This window comes from Amyelois transitella, chromosome Z, assembly GCF_032362555.1.
Source record: "Amyelois transitella isolate CPQ chromosome Z, ilAmyTran1.1, whole genome shotgun sequence".
Classification (NCBI taxonomy): Eukaryota; Metazoa; Arthropoda; class Insecta; order Lepidoptera; family Pyralidae; genus Amyelois; species Amyelois transitella.
Window position 1 is genome coordinate 11185568 of NC_083535.1, and position 19958 is coordinate 11205525.

General features: G+C 35.0%; 1 protein-coding gene across 8 annotated transcripts in view; it reads left to right on the forward strand.

Annotated features, from left to right (window-relative positions):
- LOC106133952 (protein phosphatase 1 regulatory subunit 12A) overlaps positions 1 to 15617 on the forward strand; it is a 60259-nt gene extending 44642 nt beyond the window's left edge. For all 8 annotated transcript variants that reach the window (XM_060953475.1, XM_060953477.1, XM_060953478.1 and 5 more), the window contains 3 exons: positions 8469 to 8717; positions 10340 to 10423; positions 14556 to 15617. In XM_060953475.1, coding sequence (XP_060809458.1) covers positions 8469 to 8717; positions 10340 to 10423; positions 14556 to 14642 — 420 coding nt within the window. In that variant the 3' untranslated portion in view covers positions 14643 to 15617. The remainder of the gene's footprint in view (positions 1 to 8468; positions 8718 to 10339; positions 10424 to 14555) is intronic.
- Positions 15618 to 19958: the final 4341 nt, after the last annotated feature.

Consider the following 19958-nt stretch of genomic DNA (forward strand, 5'->3'; position numbering starts at 1 on the left):
TCAATTTCAATATTTAGAATTTTGTATACTTGAATGAATACATATGTATTTTATAAATAACTAGTCGCTATTCCAGTCAACGCCCTTTTTACTCCATTATAATAATTGTGATTGACAGAATTGGGTCGTTCTGTACCCCAATTTTCTTTCCGCTAATAAAATGTGTTTAAGAGTTCAATAATTAGGGAGAATGTGTCTAATCACGTTATGACTCGCTGAGTCTGACTCGCAAGTTATATGTACCGATTTTTAGAAAAAAACAAGTGAAAGAATTTTCATAATCAGTCAAGTATCAAGGCTCTTACAGGCAAATAAATATTTTTTTTACGATATTTGTCTATTTCGTACAATAAATAGATAGTAATTAGCAGGGAATGAAGCCTAACAGCTGAACGTGGCCTTTCAGTCTTTCAAGACTGCTACCTCTCTGTCTACCCTGCAAGGGTTATAGAGGTGACTATATGTATGTATGTATGTAATTAGCAGGGACAGAGAAAAATAAAATAAAGGTTGCTGAACAAAAATGAGCTTTATATACTGGGACTTCTGTGAGTTTTATAATTAGCAAAATTGCGACAGACAGATTTATGTAGTGCCGCGGTGGGAAACCGCCTAATATTTTATTGTCACATAATAAAACACCACATTTGCGTAGGTATAAAAACGCTGCGTTTCAGGAAGTTAGAAGCGTTAGCAATGTGAAGTGTAAAGTAATTTATACTAACGAGATGCTGAGAACATTATCTAATTGATACACATACCTACACTATATTTAATAAAATTATATAAATTTATGTTATAAACGCGAAAGTAAGTTAGTTTTGTTAACTTTGGCCAGCTAAACAACTCTTACGTTAAAAAAATCTGTTTGGCCAGAGTGATAGTTGCATCCAGAAATAACGAACTCTATTATATTATTCATATCAAAGTTAATTACAAATACTTGCAAATGTAATGGCGGTAACGGTGACTCTCAATCTGAAAGCCCTGGGGAAGATATTTATTTTGTAGTTAGTTTGGTATTTATTAGAGTTCCAGGTCCTTTACGTGTGGGTTACTATTATCATCGCGTGTGTGGCGTGTATAGAGTTCAAGATGTTTCCAACACTATCGTTAACTCAAATTTGAAAGCATTAAATAATCGTTGACCTCACTGTTAAAACACGACGTGTGACTTTGAAACGCTACGCGTATAAATGATACGTTCTAATCTGAATTAATTTACTCCGAGGCAGCTATATTAATAATGTTGTATGCAATTATTATCTCTTACTGCACAATTAGCACTAGTGACACTGCCCCGGCGCATCATTGCCACCTGTTGAAGCTTTCCACTGAGATAAGGGTGATAAAATACCGCTCCTCTCCGATAAAATAGCAAGCAAAGCTATTTAGATCTCCCAATCAATTTGAGGCGATAATACAATGTTATGTATATATGTTTGTAACGCGACGACTTTCGAACGGTTGGTCTGATTTTGATGAAATCCAAAATGTTTATATGATTTATCATAAAAATTTACAAGCTTAAGTCTAAGATCGCGCCGAATGACTAGTTAAATAAATTAAAAAGTCCTTATACATTACATAATTTCAATTTGTTTAACAAATAAACAAAAATATCGAGTATATTTCGATGACTATGATACCTTTCATTATGTCATAAAAATCAATACGTATATCATAAAATCAGAAATAAAATCGTGACCAGCGCAGTTTTAGCGCTGAAGCCATTACACCGCATTGACGTCATGAAACAATAGCCGCGGTATATTTAGAGAGAATATTCATCAAAGATACCTTGCGATTTACCTTAGACATGCTTACAAATAAATAACGCATGTGCCTCAGTTGTGCGAAAAAAGAAATGGATTTGTTTCTCTCAGTACAGAGGTCATAATAATTGGATTATTTCACATTTATTTTGTTCTTTTTTCATCTACTAAGTTTGGCATATAAATGTCCATAGGCCTTATGGGGAACAATGGTCAAGCCTTATTTATTCTTACCACAACTGTTTGATTGTAAATTGCATCATATTATTAAAAAGATAATTAAACCATAACAAGCTGTCAAACAGCTGTAAAAGTTTTGGCTCAAGCCAAATTGGCAAACATATCTTTCCATCAAAGTTTTTAATACTATTTTCTGTCAATTTATAGCCATTATATACCTTATAATAACCTTATTGCTTTGCACGGTTCAAAGTGGATGGCATTACGAAGTAAACTGCTGGTTTTAGTTCTGCGCTATATAATATGATAGGCACAGTACAAATGCGGCCATAAACTTGTTTGACACTGGCGTATAAACGACATATTTATTTATATTTCTCTCATGGACTCAAATTCATTGATTGTTTGTTTTATTTAAACGATGAACAATGGGACTTCCGTCAGGTTTGACGTTTGCCAAATTATTGAAATGAGCCTCAAATTACGGTTTAAAAAAATAATTTAGCGTATTGCATACAAAAACATCAAAACTATTACTACAGCCGGAATGATTTTTTTTTGGCACTAAATATAATCGCATATTTCAGTTGCATTTGTGTATACTATAATTAGTACGTACGTACTATATACGTATTTATAGTACCTACAGTTGTCACAAACATCTAGTTCACAAGGTCTCGGTACATTTAATTTGGAAACTATGGAATCATAAAATTGTGTTTTCATGTTTAAACGTTAGTTAATTTGGTACTCGTATTTCATTCTGTGATGCATAATTCTAGATGAGTTGTGGTTGAAGCGTAGTGTAGTAAGTGCTTGGCGTGATTTTAAAATTTACGTTATTTTAGGCTTATTATTAGATTCGCAAATGATTTTCATTACCAGTTGAAGAAGAGACCCACTGATAGAGCCTCCTTTGTCGAAAGTATGTCACGGAAAAGGTGCTTTAAAGGGACTTAGCAAAGTTGTAGGGAAGGACAGAGATGACGAGGCAGAGGTTTTTTGTTTTGGTATTGTGATGACTTATTTTTTTATACTCCGCGGCCGTGTTGTGCGCTATAAGCGCTAGAACCTATAAATGGAGCCTTAAATAGCACTCAGGATAAAAGGGAGAGACTCTACGGAGCGACCAAAGGCTGACAAACCAAATTGCGACGCTAGCTGATATTGATAAAACTCTGTAGTGAAATAGATGATTCGGCTCGACTACCACAAAGGAAGATCATCCGCCAGGCTAGGTGTGATGCCTGTTGAATCGCGGCTACGACGATATTGTGTCGGAGGTTGTATATATGCTCCAATCCGTGAAATCTTTGTTTGCGCGATTTAGACTCTTCGCTGTTATTCGCTGTTAGCGTCGCGTTATTGGCTGTTGTGACTTGTGGCGTAGAGCGGTCGCCACAACTTGATAATAACGAGTAGAGATAAGGCAAAGATTTTATAGTCGGCTATCTGACAACTCGCCTTGCGAAACACAACTATTTTCCTATCAACGCAAATAGCAACATTGGCAAATTTTCACACGTATTTCTGCGCATGCATGGGATAATGATCTCTATTAATAGACAATAACAAAGAGAAAGTAATAAGTGTTGTGTGCGAATGATTCATGTGACTCGGTTTATTTGTGTCCGAGTGTGCTTGACATTACAAGGCCGCAAAGGGATGCCGCTTTGGCATTGGTTCCCGGAGGAAAATTTGGGTTTTGAAAACTAATTTAATGTTTAAAGCTGATAGATTAGATAGATTGCGACTTCGTCCGCACGGACACCCTATCAAACCCACGGGAACTCCGTGATAAAAAGTAACCTATATGTTATTCTCGGTCTTCAGCTACCTACATACCAAATTTCATCGTAATCGGTTTAGTAGTTTTTGCGTGAAAGAGTAACAAACATCCATACTGACATACAAACTTTCGCATTTATAATATTAAATGGATATTGGTAATATTCTTTCTGGTGGCATTAGTCATGGATACATCCTAAACAGGGAGAGGAGCTCAGGGTGCGCCTTTGGGTAAGGTCAGGTCAGGTCAGGTCTCCCGTATAATCTCCGCAAGGCTAGCCCACATGGGATCTCTAGTGGTAAGGGCCTTTACCACAAGATACTCTGTATTCCGTATATCCCACACCCAAAAAGAAGAACCACTAAATATTTAAAGATGTTCTGTTTATTTTTGTTTAATTTTTTGAGTCCTCTATTTATTGAGTCGGTAACAGGAACACTGCCTGCTTAAATATTTAAATGTCCATTTCTCAGTAAAACCACAAACGGTGCCAAATCAGATTGGTATAAGGAAAGCTTCAAGGAGTTAGTCATGGTACACGCATGTATACAATATCTTTTATGACTCGAGAATATACATACATATACCTGTACCCGGATTTATTATCTGGTCATATAAGATGTAGAAGAAAACGATATTAGTTGTTTATAGAATTGTAGTGCATTGTTCATGCTTTATTTTATTTTACGTATATACTTTTACACATATGTAGGTTGTTTCTACATGTATTCAGAAACGTATATAAATGTATATTTCTGTCGCTAAAATATGTACCTACCTACATTAGTGTCATATTTTTGCGTTACACTTCTATAAAAAAACATCAAATAATATATGGTCTCAGTAGTGTTGTATGTCGCGACAATAAATTTAGCAAAAAAATTATCTGAACATAATTTAAAAGAAGCATTTAAGTTTTTTTTTTTCAAAATTAGTATGTAGTTGTTATATGCACTTTGGTTGGTAAATACAGCCAGTTTAACTGATTAGCGCGACATAATTGGCGTCGGTCCAGTATGTCTGTCATATAAATCGACTACGCATATCATATTTTTGTGGTCTTTAATTTCAATTTTTATTGTTTCAGTGTGTAATTTTTCTTGTATAAAAGCATTCGTAGTGCCTAATGAATAACACTAAAGAACTTGTAACAACAAATCGCTGTTGTTGCAGCAACTAAGTTGTTGGGGATAAAAACTACTTAGGTAATCTGTAATGTGTGTTATGAAAAGAATGATAATTAGTTAGGTTTAGGTTTAAAGAATTTATTGTCATAAAAGTAAAAACAATAAATTCACTTACATGAGAAAACATTTTAAAAACATGCTTAAACTAACAAACAAAGGGTACAGGATAAACCTACATATTACTCAGTAAGACTAGATTTTTATAAACTTAGTATTTTGTCGAAACGTTCTTGAAAGCAGTGATCGTAGCCAAATAACCAATTCTATCTAAATTTAATTGGACATAAACAGAACATAATTGTTTTATGAGCGCCTTTAATTAACACTCTTGTCAGTCTTAAAAATCCCCATTAAACTTTCGTTCCTCTATCGTTGATTGTGGCCTTTCTGTTCAAGTTTTACAAAGCCGGCATTTTCAATGGGGAAAATTTTATGTGAGTTTGGAAACCATATTATTTTTAGCGAATACATACGTCGATGACGGGCCGCTAGCTGCACACATGGCTCTGGCGTCATCAACGCACATTGTATGCGGAAATGTAATGGACTGAACTTACAATACAAAGTCAATATAGTCCTATCGTAATGTGATAGCGGCAGTATAAACTTTTTAAAAACATTGGCCGGGTCGACGCTCTGTCCTGTCCGTCTGACGCCAAACTTTGAAACTGATCGCCTGCGCACTTCATGGAAACTTTCTATGTACCTACCGATCCCGTCTGACAATTTTATTAACGATCTGTTTATCCCGAGCGGGGACCCACTTCATCATTTCCCGGATGCTCCACGCTCGTACAGAAATAAAGTATTTTGTAACGTCGACATTTTTTTTACGAAACCAACGGTTACCAATCGTTGGCGCGGTTCAAACTCACAGTCAGATCCATTAGAGCTATCCAAACATCAGTATCTGGGTCAGCGCCTCCTGAACTGCTGCCGTGTAAACTTGAAAATAGAATGTATTTATAGCCGGAAGACAAAAAGCCCGCTTAGTGATTTAGCACTCGTATTTTATCAGTTATATCCCTGTTTATTGTTTTCCGTATAATTAAGTCGTAAATTCGGTCAGCGTGGCGGCTGCACCGCTGCAGTGCTTCGTGCTGTATTTTTGTTTATTATAACACGAGTTGTAAGTACCGCGAGCCTATATTTAGCGTGCGTACCTGTACAAGCGGGGCGGGCTCACGCATCAGCGCTGGCCTTCGGTCGACTTGCCAAATTTGAAGGAAACCGTTAACTGATTGATGAGGCATGGCCAGTAATAATAGCTCGTACGCGAGCTATGTTCGACAGTCCTCCAGCGCCCGTCCCGCTGCCTATCGAAGTACGTACAGGTGCCGCTCACGTGCTCTTGTGGACACCGCGCTCGCGCCGCTCTTCCAGTGCGTCAATTGCGTCTCGCTCGCGCCGCGGCGTGGGAGTCGACAATATTTTCACCCGAATTAAAACTTGTGAAACCGCCAGTGTGTATTCATCTGGCATAGCGGTCGCTCTGCACGTCCCTATCAAACTTATCTGTGATAAATAATCGAAATGAGTCGCAAACAAGATCGGTACAATGCGCGTCCGCGGAGCATCACCACGCACTACGGCTCGTCCCCGAGCATGCTCGGTTCCATGTTCAGCAGTCAGTACAGCAGTCCGTACGGGAATAATTACTCGAACTATAGCCATAGTCCTAGTACGTACAGGAACTATAATCCGTATAGTGCCGGTTTCGGAAGAACGTCTTCCAATTTGGGGATTTATGGGGGGACGAGTTCGGGTTATGGAGGGGTGTACCTGAGTGGTGCTACGTTAAGTTCGTTGAACCTGATGACACCGGTGTTAAAAAAGTTGGACAAAAAGTTGTTGGCGAGCCAGAAGAATTTCAAGCCGAAGCCGGTGCCGCCGGCCAAAGTCCCGGAGCCGCCGCCAGAGGAACCTCCGCCGGTGAGGCCGGAGAGGAAGAATAGAGCGAAAAAGCTGGAAAAGGAGAAGTCTCGCTCTCTTAACGCGTTGGACACCTTGGGAGGACTCAACTCTCGGACCCTCAGCCTGAACTCGCTAGCATCGGATGGATATTGTGTACGTTTATGCTATACCTACTATAATATGACATATCGTGTTAATCTTATTGGTAAATAGGTCATGTAACCATGATCCAGCATTTAGTATATTAGATCCATATTCTCACTTTTTCAATTATTATACATTACTTTCTTTGTTATATCTGCAAGGAAATAACATTTCTTAAAATATCATGATAGATGACGATAACATGCGCCCTCGTTTTTGATGAGATCATTATCTTTTTGCCATATCAAACAAAAAAATTATGAACTCTAAAACTATTGAAGCTTGGTGTATATTTCTTGTTTCTGTAGTCACAAATGATATTTATTTGTTTTGATAATTTAAAATTCTGGATAACAATACGGCCTCTATCACAGGAGAAGTATATTTGCCAACGCCTATATTGAGGGAAATTTCTGCAGTACTGGTGTAAAACAGATCTTGTTTTCAGAGTTACGCTGAGTATGATCGCAACATTTTTAAGGTTGATACCTTTGTAAAATATCTGCCGTAATCAGTAATTATTATTAAAAAAATAATTTGATTAATTAGACAGAAAAATGGTTAGCAAATTAGCAACTAAGCCGAAAAGTTAATAAAATTTTAGGTCAGAAATCAAAAATCAAAATAAACACGAAATGTTTCAGTTAAATAAGGTATAATGTAGGAATACCTTAGAAATTGTGGTACCCGGCACCAATACAAAAAGAATAGGACCACTCCATTCCCATGGATGTCGTAAAAGGCGACTAAGGGATAGACTTAGAAACTTGGGATTCTTTTTTAGGCGATGGGCTAGCGACCTGTCTCTATTTGAATCTCAATTATATCATTAAGCCAAATAGCTGAACGTGGCCATTCAGTCTTTTCAAGACTGTTGGCTCTGTCTACCCCGCAGGGAATTTAGACGTGACCATATGTATGTAGGAATTTCAATTGGCCGGTGTGTTGAGTAACTTTTTAATTTCAATGTTAAATATTCAATTCAAACAAGAATTTTAATTGGTATACTTTACATTGAAATTAGTTATGAAATAGAACTAACGGTATTCTGTAAATGCCGAAAAAGCAATAATATAAAAACTGAGAAAAAATATCATACGTTAACCAAGAAGTGTATAAATTATGTATATTTAAAAAAATATTTGTCTTTGCGCGCGCAAAACGCAAATTTCACGGTAACAGTAGGTACTTTTTCGGGGATAAAGTAGGTACCATATGTCCTTCTACTGTAACTATTCTTAAACTATGTGTATGCGAAATTCGACAAGATACATAAAACGCGAAGTCGTGATATACAAACATACACACTTAATGGGAAAGTGTCATATTAATATGGATAATATAAAGAAATGTCTTCATAATTTTTGGAATATTGTCGAGCCACATGCAGTGTCACTTTTAGGGCAGTACAATTGAAACGTCAGTATAACGTTACGTCATTTCAGCTGAGTTGACTGACGTGATGTTCTAATTTTCCAGTCGGGCAGCGAGCGCACAGAAGAAGGCGAGGATCGGGATTACAAAGCGCTGTACGAGGCGTCGTCGAACGAGGTCCGGCGCCTGCGCAGCTCTCAGGGCGGCGGCGACAAGGCGGACGACGGCGACAAGGACTACAAGGCTCTGTACGAGGCGTCGATGCTGGAGGTCCGCCGCTTGAGGGAGCTGCTGGCGACTTCGGAGCAACAGCTGAGAGACGCGCGCGCTACTATCACAAGGCTTACGCAAGTGGTAAGTGATAGCGATGTCCGACTTAAAGATAGCATTGTTTCTTTTTTTTTTTCTAACGTAAATATCTCAATATCTGCTGAAACCTGAACCCATCAGTTTCCCTGTTTTAGACTGTTGCATTTAAGTCGGTGTTTGATATTCTTTTGGTATTATTTCCATTTCATCAAATAATTCAAATACTTTATTGTTTTTTATAAATTATGGTGGAACACTTCGAGCATTGTCACGTCTTTTGTTTTCACAACATTGGTTGACATCGAAAAATTATACTTATAGCTAAGCTTAGTTCCGTGTCAGTGCAGAAGAAATGGTACCAAACTGATGCAAAGTGAATGCTGCAGATTTTCCTTAACAACGTCAACTTTATCATAATTAAGACTTAGAATAAGAAAGTGTTTTTGTGTGTACCACTTAGAATATTTTCTATAGTCAGTATTTCCGTGTTCTGTAGATATATGGCTGCAATACAGCTACACGATGATATGAAATATATCTCTTCCCAAGATGCCTATGCACTAAATATTTGCGGAATGAATTTTTATGCTCGGCGATTTTTTTTTGTTAGATTTGCTAAGCAAGTGTGTGAGAAGCGGCTTGTGCGAAAGCATGTTGTTCATGCTTGGTCGCTGTTGTTTAAAAATAGTATTAGTACTTATAGGAAATTATCATAATTACCCTCAACGAAATCTGTTTAGTTTAGTGGTAAAAAGACAAAAAACGGGAAAGCGTAAGAAAGGCGCATTTACAGTAATTAGTATATAAGTATATATATCTGAATTAACGCACATGCACTTTTCGCCTATGATATGAATTTTAAAATATACAAGATGGATCAGGTGAGGCCGAGAAATCCGCTGTTGTTTGATACATTTATCGATGCACAACCATTTATTATTACATTGGCTATATATATTTATTAAATTGGCTTTAAAGTGCTGCTTCTATTCCCACGCAGATTGTAAATGTCACTCAAAGAAAGGCTTGTGGGATTTCGGATTCATCTTTTAGGTGATGAGCTAGCAACATGACACTGAATTTCAATTTAATTACTACGCCCATCGTGGTACATAAGAAATTGGTCATATACAGAACAGCTAATTAGTGATTTGGTAAAGCTCTTCTTATTTTGGCATTATTTCATGTTTTGGTTTGCAAGACAAGATGTAATGTAACAGTTATTTAAAATAACTTTTGTAAAAAGAGAAGCGCCCCCAATCGATATCCCCCTTTTTTGAAAGTCGGTAAAAAATTTAAAGCCTCTTAAATGTAACAAAACTTTTCAATCAAAATCGATTTAGCGAGACAATCGTGGGAAAACATACATACACACATTCTGGCGTTGATCCCTTCAGTTCTCTCTAGGGTGATGAGGAGTTCGGGTTCCCCTTATGATTATGATCCAGAAATGGGTATATAGTTATAACAAAAAGGTGACGTTGGCAAGCAGTTTCACTATACTAGTAAGAAAAATGCTTTTGCGAATTTTACCATATAGGTATCTTTACGCAGCGAATATATATGTAATTGAAGACCTTAACCCTGTTATTATATAATATAATCCATGGCGCGTTATAAAGTTATTGCTGTGGATTTTATATGAAGAATCTCGTCTCCTGTTTCAGAATCAAAATTCGCTATCTGAGATCGAGAAGCGAGAGAAGCGAGCCATGGAGAGGAAACTTTCGGAGATGGAAGAAGAGTTAAAGGTAACTTTCATTCCTTAAATAATAATCAATCATCTTCTGACACTATTTACTCAAACACAAAACCAATCTATATTGTATCTTATACAAACGGTCTTAAAACAAAAACGGCCGTTTACCAACGTATATATTGTTATAGTTATATAATGTACGTGTTCGTTTTGTAGCAATTGCAAAAGCTAAAAGCCGAGAACGAAAGGCTGAGAGCTGAGAATCGTGCCCTTACGCGGGTCGTCAGCAAACTTACCAACTCCGCTACGAAATAGGTAACTGCATAATGTGAACGGTGGCTCAGTGGCGGCGCGTTGCGGCGCAAACAAGAACTATTATTTGATCGTTTTCAGATGAACGTCTCACGGAGCGGAACTACGCCTTTTACCATGCTTTTTTTTACTAACTTAGAGATGTTAACTTATTTTTGATACTCGTTCTCTTTAGGTAATCTCGTTTCAATTTATATTCTCTTGCATTGCGAATGAAACGATCAGCTAATAGTTAACCCGTTGACTTGTTTCGTAGCCAAAAAATATGGGTCTTTATATTACAACATCTTTTTGTTAGTGTTCATATTTTATCAAAGGGAGCTTTTGAATACCAAAACTTTATTTCGATTAAAATGATAATAATGCTATTGATTAAAAATAATACTTTTTATTTTATAGGCTCTCGTGTATTTTTGTTCTGAAGCTTATTTATAAAACTATGAGCAAGTAGTCTACTTTTATTCATAAACAGTAAATACAATATATTTTTCAACTGTTAACACCATTAAAAAAGGTTAGCTTTCAGAATATTTAATAGGTACGCGTTGTCATATAATTTACCCATATTTCAAGGAACCGTTATAAACATGTGCCAAAATTTAAAAAAAGTATGTTTATTTTATCACAAAACATAATTTGCCACAACTTTTTGACAATGTTCAGACAAAAAACTTTGTTATTTTCTTAGAGAAATTTCAATTTTCTTGTTTGTAAAAATAATAAAAAGATTTTTTGCCAACTACTTATTGAAAATAAGACTTTGGAAATATTCGATCGGATAGCATTGAGGTACGATTGTAAAGAGTCTTCTTCCACGCATGTGTCAGTCATTAATGTGAATAGATAGAGGAACATCACATAGCTTTAGAGTCGTATAGAAGATGCTTTACAAAATCAAAACTACCGGAAAAATGTATTTTAAATCCAGCGTGCATTACGCAGGTTAGGGTAGTTTTATATAAAAGTAGGCATTTTTCATAATAATGCACACATGTCACGACGGTTCCAATCAACTCTTGCGCCACACTGGGTCACAGTTTGTCGCGATCCCCCACCGTTTAAGGCGACACACGATCATGACACCTGACGATATTATCTCAAGATAAAATATAGCTCGCCGTTCTATTCGTTGATTGACAGTGTTTTGTGGCCATCGATGCGTGCGAGCATGTTTATCTTGAGATAAGTCTTACAGAATCATTGCCGCGTGTCACCCGGATATAAACTAATATTACCTATCGTGCGATACAATTTAGAAATGTACCAACTCAAGAATATTTTTACTTTACCAATTACAATTTGGTTTTCTATTTACATGTGTAAATCTTTAATTTTTTTATGGATTTATGAACTCCTTTATTTAATTATAGGTAGCGTTCGTTTACTTATTTGAACAAAACGTTCCCGTAATGTTGGCTAGTAATATCAAAGAGTGAAATAGGCTACAGACAAAATTTGGACCACGCAAATAGAGGGAGAGAGAAACATCATTTACCTTTTTTATGACAAAAACAGGGGGATGATATGTTATCTAGTACACGCTACTTAGTACTGTGACTTAAAAGTATTACATTCAAATTGTAGTGGAAATAAATTAAGTACTGACTTATTTTAACTTCAAATATTAGAGAGTTGGGTGCTTCTACGTTGTATTCGCATTGCGAGTGTGCTAGTCAAGCATGCTTTGCCCCGTGTTTAACTTGCATTCGGCCTTAGCGACACCTAAACCACATTGAAATCGGTACATTGACATGTCGCTTACGACAATGTTTAACCGGCTTTTGTGGATGATTCAGTCGGGTACAGCGTTGTGTTTTTTTTTTTACTAATAATTATGCAAATATTTTACGTTATTTACGATTTTAATTACACTCGTGTAAATATTATAAATTAAGCAGGGTACACAATTTTTAATAAGATTACATACATACATATGGTTACGTCTATATCCCTTGCGGGGAAGACGGGAGCCAACAGTCTTGAAAAGACTGAATGGCCACGTTCAGCTATTTAGCTTAATGATAAAATTGAGATTCAAATAGTGACAGGTTGCTAACACATCGCCTTAAAAAGAATCCATAGTTTGTAAGCCTATCCCTTAGTCGCCCTTTACGACATCCATGGGAAAGAGATGGAGTGGTCCTATTCTTTTTGTATTGGTGCCGGGATCCACACGACACTTAATAAGATTATAATGAATATAATATAGATTATGCCATATCCATCCAACTCCCCTAAACAATGTGCGAAAAATGATAGGCAAACAGTTAATGGGAGTTTTCAGTACTAAAGACGAATTGATGTTAGCCTTAAAAATAAAATTAAAAAGTTATTATAAATTTGGTTGAAAAATTAGTTACCTGCAAAATGCAATGTACATATTAAATCTATCATAGTTAATATGGGTATTTGTATTTTTTGGTTTGCTACACGTTCATTCATTCACACCTACTTCGGTGCACCAAGTAATGAAGGTTAATTTACAGAAAGATCAGTGATGCGGAGCGACCGGGCAAAATGTGACATTACAAATTTTACATATTTTAGAGTAATGATAGAATGACATTAGACAATATGTGCAACGTTGATAAAATAACTTTAAAAAATAAACATTTCAGTTTTATCTTTGGAGACTTATATCAACTGAATTTCGTACGCCAAAGCTGAAATATCATTGTTTTCGTACCGCATACATACATACATACATACATACATACATATGGTCACGTCTATATCCCTTGCGGGGTAGACAGAGCCAACAGTCTTGAAAAGACTGAATGGCCACGTTCAGCTATTTGGCTTAATGATAGAATTGAGATTCAAATAGTGACAGGTTGCTAGCCCATCGCCCAAAAAAGAATCCCAAGTTTGTAAGCCTATCCCATATTTGCCTTTTACGACATCCATGGGAAAGAGATGGAGTGGTCCTATTCTTTTTTGTATTGGTGCCGGGAACCACACGGCTAATTCGTACCGCATCTTTGCTCTTTTGGTCTGATTGGACTTGGACGAGATTTGAGTCACATTGCATTAGCACTGTTTAGTGTAAATATTATAGTTGTTTTGTTTAATAGTGTTCGAATTTCGGCGTTGATAATATCACAATCACATTTTTATTTATCTATGTATATAGGTAATCCTTCCAACCATTTATTTTCTCGATGACAGATCTAATTTTACATTTATAGTGTTGTGACTAAACAAGTGATTAGAAGATAGTATTTTCATTATTTATAGTCCACAAGAAGGTCTTTTTACTGTCTTTGGGTCTTGTAACTATTGGCTCTGTCTACCCTGTTACGGATAAAGTCGTGGGATGTGTGAATGTGTTTTTAGTTAGTTGTTGAGAATACAGACTGGAATATAACATGATGACAGAGATAACAGTTTGTTAGTGCATTTTTTTAAACGTTTTTATTTTATTTCGTCTGTAAATAGTTATGTACCGAACTAAAATTTAAGACAAAAACATCGCTTTGCAATAAGGTCCAATATGTTTTAACTATGACTAAAAAGCATAGTGAAAATACCACATGTTACTCTCGAGCATGCGACTTGTTGACAAAGTAAACAGAGAAGATTCAGAGCTATTTTGGTACAACTGAATATGAAAATGATTTTAAAAGTGGGTAATCCCTGTAGATACCCTATTCAGCATACATATATGGTCATCTTTACCCCATTTTGTACAGTTGTTTGTAGCCTAATTACTGTTTTGTGTGGATTACCTACTAAGAAAACCATTTAACAACAGAATTCACCAGTAACATTTGCTTATTGCGTTGTAAAAATCGGAAATATTCCCAATGTGTTCACATTCTCTTTGTTCAAAAATCGATTGTTCGATTAACGTGTTCTTCAACAATTTTCAGTTCCAACAGGCTCTGCAGGCCGAGAATCAGCGGTTGAAGGATGAGAACGGAGCGTTAATCAGAGTGATCAGCAAATTGTCCAAGTGAAGGTTGGCCCTCGCCCAGGGGACCACCTCAAGCAACTCCGACCGGAGGCCGAACACCGATATCACACGATAAAACACCTATATGCTCCATGCTCCAATTATACTAACAATCGCGAGCACCAACTTTGAACACGATGTAAAGAATTCCTATTTGGTAGGCGCGTTTTAGATACACCTATCTCTTTTACTCTTTATACGTGATGTAAAGTCAATTAAACAACTTTTGTTAGTAACATCAGTGGTTACACCTACGATGAAATTCGCCGTCGCTAGCGCCATATAAAGCGATATGAAGTTTATCGTTGGTATCTCACCGCTAAGGGTAAATATGAATTTACAGTTAATATGCCTACAATGTATTCGTACTGCTATACCTATCCTATGAATGTTTGTATTTATAGCATATATTTAGTTGTTTTATTCCGATGCATTCATTTAATGTGCCTTCATTTTAAGTGTTATGTACTTATTTCCTATCTTCCTATATGTACTTAGAACAAGTAAAGCAAACGTACTGACATCAGGTACCTCGCGGCGACGTGTCAGCCACAAACGAGGTGTGGTGTCAAACATAGTTATTATGATCTGTAGGTTTCCTTTGTGTTGATATTTCGGTGTATTCCTAAACGATGTAAGTGTAAAGTAGGGTAGATCATATTGTCAGCGAAACCTGCCTGCGTCGACCTTATCATATTTATGTACTTTATTTAATGGCATTTTATCAATGTCTTGTAAATCGAAATGTTATGGATTGTACGTTATTATAATCTCAGTTTGAGCATTAACAATGATATAATTTTAATGGTAATATAACTCTTTTTATAATTTATCAAAATCGATGAAATATGAAATGAAAGATTTATGTGTTGTATAAATTTGTAGCACATTTAACTTAACGGTTCTAAAATTTGTTCTTTAAAGTTTTATTTATTTCCAGTCGTAAGAGTTAAATGAAATAAACTTCTTGATTAATTTATTTGTTTGTTTATTTTCTTTACCCCTTTTTTTCTTAGTTTTCTTTTATTTACATTTATTTTTTGCATTATTTTCAGTTACCGAAGCATGAATTTACCTTATTGTCTTAAAATTGTGAAATAACAAATTACTATCTACAGCGATAATCCTTAATTGTTTTATGTCATGTTCACCTATAAATTTTTTGTTTCTCTTTAATTGAAGCTTTTATTAAATTTTATTTATTTATTTTTAACTTGGTTAGGGTTTGCTCATTCTATTGCTTTTTTCATCATAAAAAAACTAGCCTTACACTGGTTGAATAAAGAATAATATATCTGTTTAATCATAGAATACATTGGCCACATTTAGATAATTTATTACTTAGGGTCTTAAATAGTGAATTTTTTCGAAAAGTGAGGAAGTCCAGGAATTAATAAATTATAACTTAGATTATATATTTGATAAATGAAGGGCCTGTGTAATATATAAAATAGTCTGATAAAAGACAATACTATATGTTACAAGTAGAAAACAATATTCGACAAATGTGTTAGAAACACAAAATTTTCGTGAGTAATTTAATATTGATGAAAAGGTAGTTTATACTATGTGACGTTCAACTTGTACACATACATATAATAACATTGTAACTGACTGATGCGTCTGTATTTGAAAGATACTGCCCAAAATCGATATGGGGGATTTATATAAGAACAACATAAGCCAAAAATTAAAAAGTAAGAATTCTGTGTGTATATTTATACTCGCATGATGCAAAAACTATATCTCCGATTTGGATGACGTTTTTTCACATGTGTTAGGATTGGTCCAACTGGTATACAACATTCTCCCACCGTACAGATGCAATACAGGGCCCCCTACGAATTCACGGGCAACAGCTAGTTTATTATAATTTAGAGTTTACATTTGGTCAATATATATTCATAGTATGAATAATGAACGAGATTGCTGACCGTGACATGTAAAATAAGTCCAGAAACAAATTTGAGTGAATCGCGTTGATTTTGCCTGATGATGTATTTATAACTTGTGTACTTAGCCAATTATAATCAAGTGGCTTAATTATTCGATTTATTATATTGCTGTTTAGGTAGGAAATTTGTAACTTATGAATATAATACAGTTAATTGAGGCACACTTTGATTGTGGATAAAGCGATAGACGTATGAATCATAGTAAGTGTGAAGATGTAGTATCTGCCTACCCCTCCAGTAAGGAGTACATAAGTATAATGTATTTGAGGCAAATCATGACATAATGTGATAACGTAAAAATTTATCTTAAATCATTTACTAATACCGATTCATCGAACATCTAACTTGTACTGGGCATATTATTTGCACATATCATGAGATTTATACAGATTGTACTATCACTGACAAGTAAATACTATATCAGTCAGACAAGTAAAATGTGTGTATCTTTATATTCGTAAATCTGTTACATAAATGAACTAATTATATTCACAATGATTGTTTATTAGACTTTATAAGGGACCACGGGCTATAATATGAATGTTTTTGTATACACTCTTAAAATGTGGATTATTTTGAGTTATTTCTAGCACATTTAGTGTACCGTTGCTTTTTTGCCAGATTACCATAAAATTCATATTAAGATTTCGGAATAATATAAAGGTATAGAAGTGGTAAGAACTGATGGTAATCACTATCACTCTTTATTTAGTCCTTTACATCAAACAGTATTGTAAGCTACGTTCATTAAGGTAAGTAAGGCGCATATCGTAAGGATACATCGTTCCTATTGGTTCGCACAATAAATAGGCCATTACATTGTTTTATACTCTTTCATAAAAATACAACTGAAACTGAGAAATGATGGCAGTAGATGTGGTAAGAATATTCGAGGAGATAGGTATGTGATGAAAATGAGAGAAATACTATTAGTTTGCAGTTTGTTAATGACGCGCAGGTAGTATAGTTTTATTTAATTTTTAGTAATTTTTAAGACATTGTAAATAGGAAAAATAATAACTTGAATTTACATATTTGTTATTTTTTCGAAATTTTCCATATGTAATTTTTTTTACTTTAAGATCATAAATTTTTTTAGGCCATTTTTTTATGGATTCATTATAAAATTCATTAATAATTTTAATTAAGACGAAGCGTACAAAAAAAAATACAATACTTTTGGTATCTGATGTACATTTCCTACTTTTTATGGTAGGTAGCTATATTTCTTTTAATTTTAATAATTTCAAATCTCAAATTGATGGATAAGAAAGAAAAACTATGATGATTGATTGTAAAAATATGCAAAGATTGTAAAAATATAGTTAGTTTGAGATGTGTCTTAGATAATTTTAAAGAATTCTAGACAATTCAATTTTGCTAGAGTTACCATTTACAATTTGATCGCTGACCACTTTAATAGTTAAATTTATATAATGTTGTTTACTTAGAACTATCTGAACGTTATTGTTATAAACGTGAAAGTTAGTATGTTCATTTATAACTCTCTCACGCAAAAACTACTAAACAGATTCGAATAAAACTTAACAGAATAGTACATAGTGCGAAGCCGCGTGCGGATGCTACTATTCCATATGCTATGTATGTATTAAATATATAAAACAAGATTTGCTCAATTTTTATTAATATTCTACTTCCGAGGAATTTTCTTAGCCTTTTGAAAATCCGTGAACGTATAAGTCATTCAAATTATTCTTTTCAGTATACGGGTTCACTCTTTTTAAAAGGTATAAAGGTACATGGGTCCGTGGCTATAAAGGTATTTATAATTACTTGGAATGATAACGTTAATCATCTATTTAATAATATTGTAAATAACTATAAGAATTATATGTTACTCTATGTTTACCTACTCGTACGTTGTCTTCTTGGTGTTGAAGTTTGAAAAACGTTATTTTTGTAACCCTTTATTTATCATGCAATGTTCTTTCTTTCTTTCTTTTCTATATTATGGCTTCCACCGGACTATCGGTGATTTTGCCAATGTCATGGTTTGAAAAGTTATTACATAATGTTTACATGCCATACTTTATTGTGACTTTAAAACGTCATTCATTTCTTGCAGACAAAGATATCCCTTGGCCTCCAAGAAGTACGGACCTTACACCTTGCGATTATTTCGGATTATGGGGATATCTGAAGTGTTGTGTGTGTAGACCTCAATAAATGAAACCAACGATGATATATCCCAATTAATACAAAATATTCGCGATCAGATAGCCACGATTCTCTGCAGCTTGTGTCAGCATGTTTTTCAAAATGAAATAGGTATGCCGATTGCGAAAGTACTGACGATTAGAAGGAATTAACTCAATGATGACATTTAGAAAAAAAACTGTTAACGTTTATTACGTTCAATAAATAACCAACAAAATAATATTTATTTCATTGATTTCTATTCATGTTTCGTTATTTTTTTTTTGAGAAATTCTTATATTAATAACTGCTATGTAATATAAATATCCTTTCCACCTTTGAAAGAATGTCTGATGAACCCTGATGGCCTGTTTGGCGCAGTAATGTCTCTGGTCCACTAAAGGTCTGGGGTTGGATTTTGCGTAAGGTTATGATTAAAAATTATCATATTCAAATCGACCTTGGAGGTTAAAGCATTAATATTATATAAAGGGTAAGAACCCTATATCACAAGGTCGAGACTTGGGAAGCACAACGTTTGCCGCTGGCTCAATCTGTGTTATATATATTTATTTATCTTTCAATGTGCCCAGTTGAATTGCCAGCCGCTATGCTTCTGGGCACGGGTCCTTTAAACTAATTATGGCGAAAAAAATACAACATAATTCACATTTAAGAAATTTATTTAACGAATCCATCTAGTAATAATAAATGTATTAATTATTGTACATACAAAAATATAACAAAAACTAAGACACTAAAGTTTTATTATGGAAAATGAACACTTACGTAAAATATAATCACATTTAAGGCGTACCTTCGCATTTACAACATTGTAAAAATAATTAGGGGGAAGTCCCCTAGCGCCGAACGGCAGGTAGTACCGAACGAATGCGGTACCTTTAAAAATAAGCAAACGAAAGCGGTCATTTGTGGTGAGAAACCAAGAGACAAAGCTAGATAAGCTGCGGGCGGCGCTGCAGCAGTCAGTTATGCTCAGAGCGGGCGTGACAGGAGATGCATTCATTTTGCGCGGGAACGTGACGTATCGTGTACAGAAGAAAATACCGGTTCTTACAAGATTTACGAGTGGAGACATTCCTATTAGAGTTTAAGTTGTCTTTGGTAAGTATTAATGCAATTTTAGTACTTAAAACTAATATTAAATAAGTACGTTTGAGTTAATTCTCATATTCATTTTGTTCTAT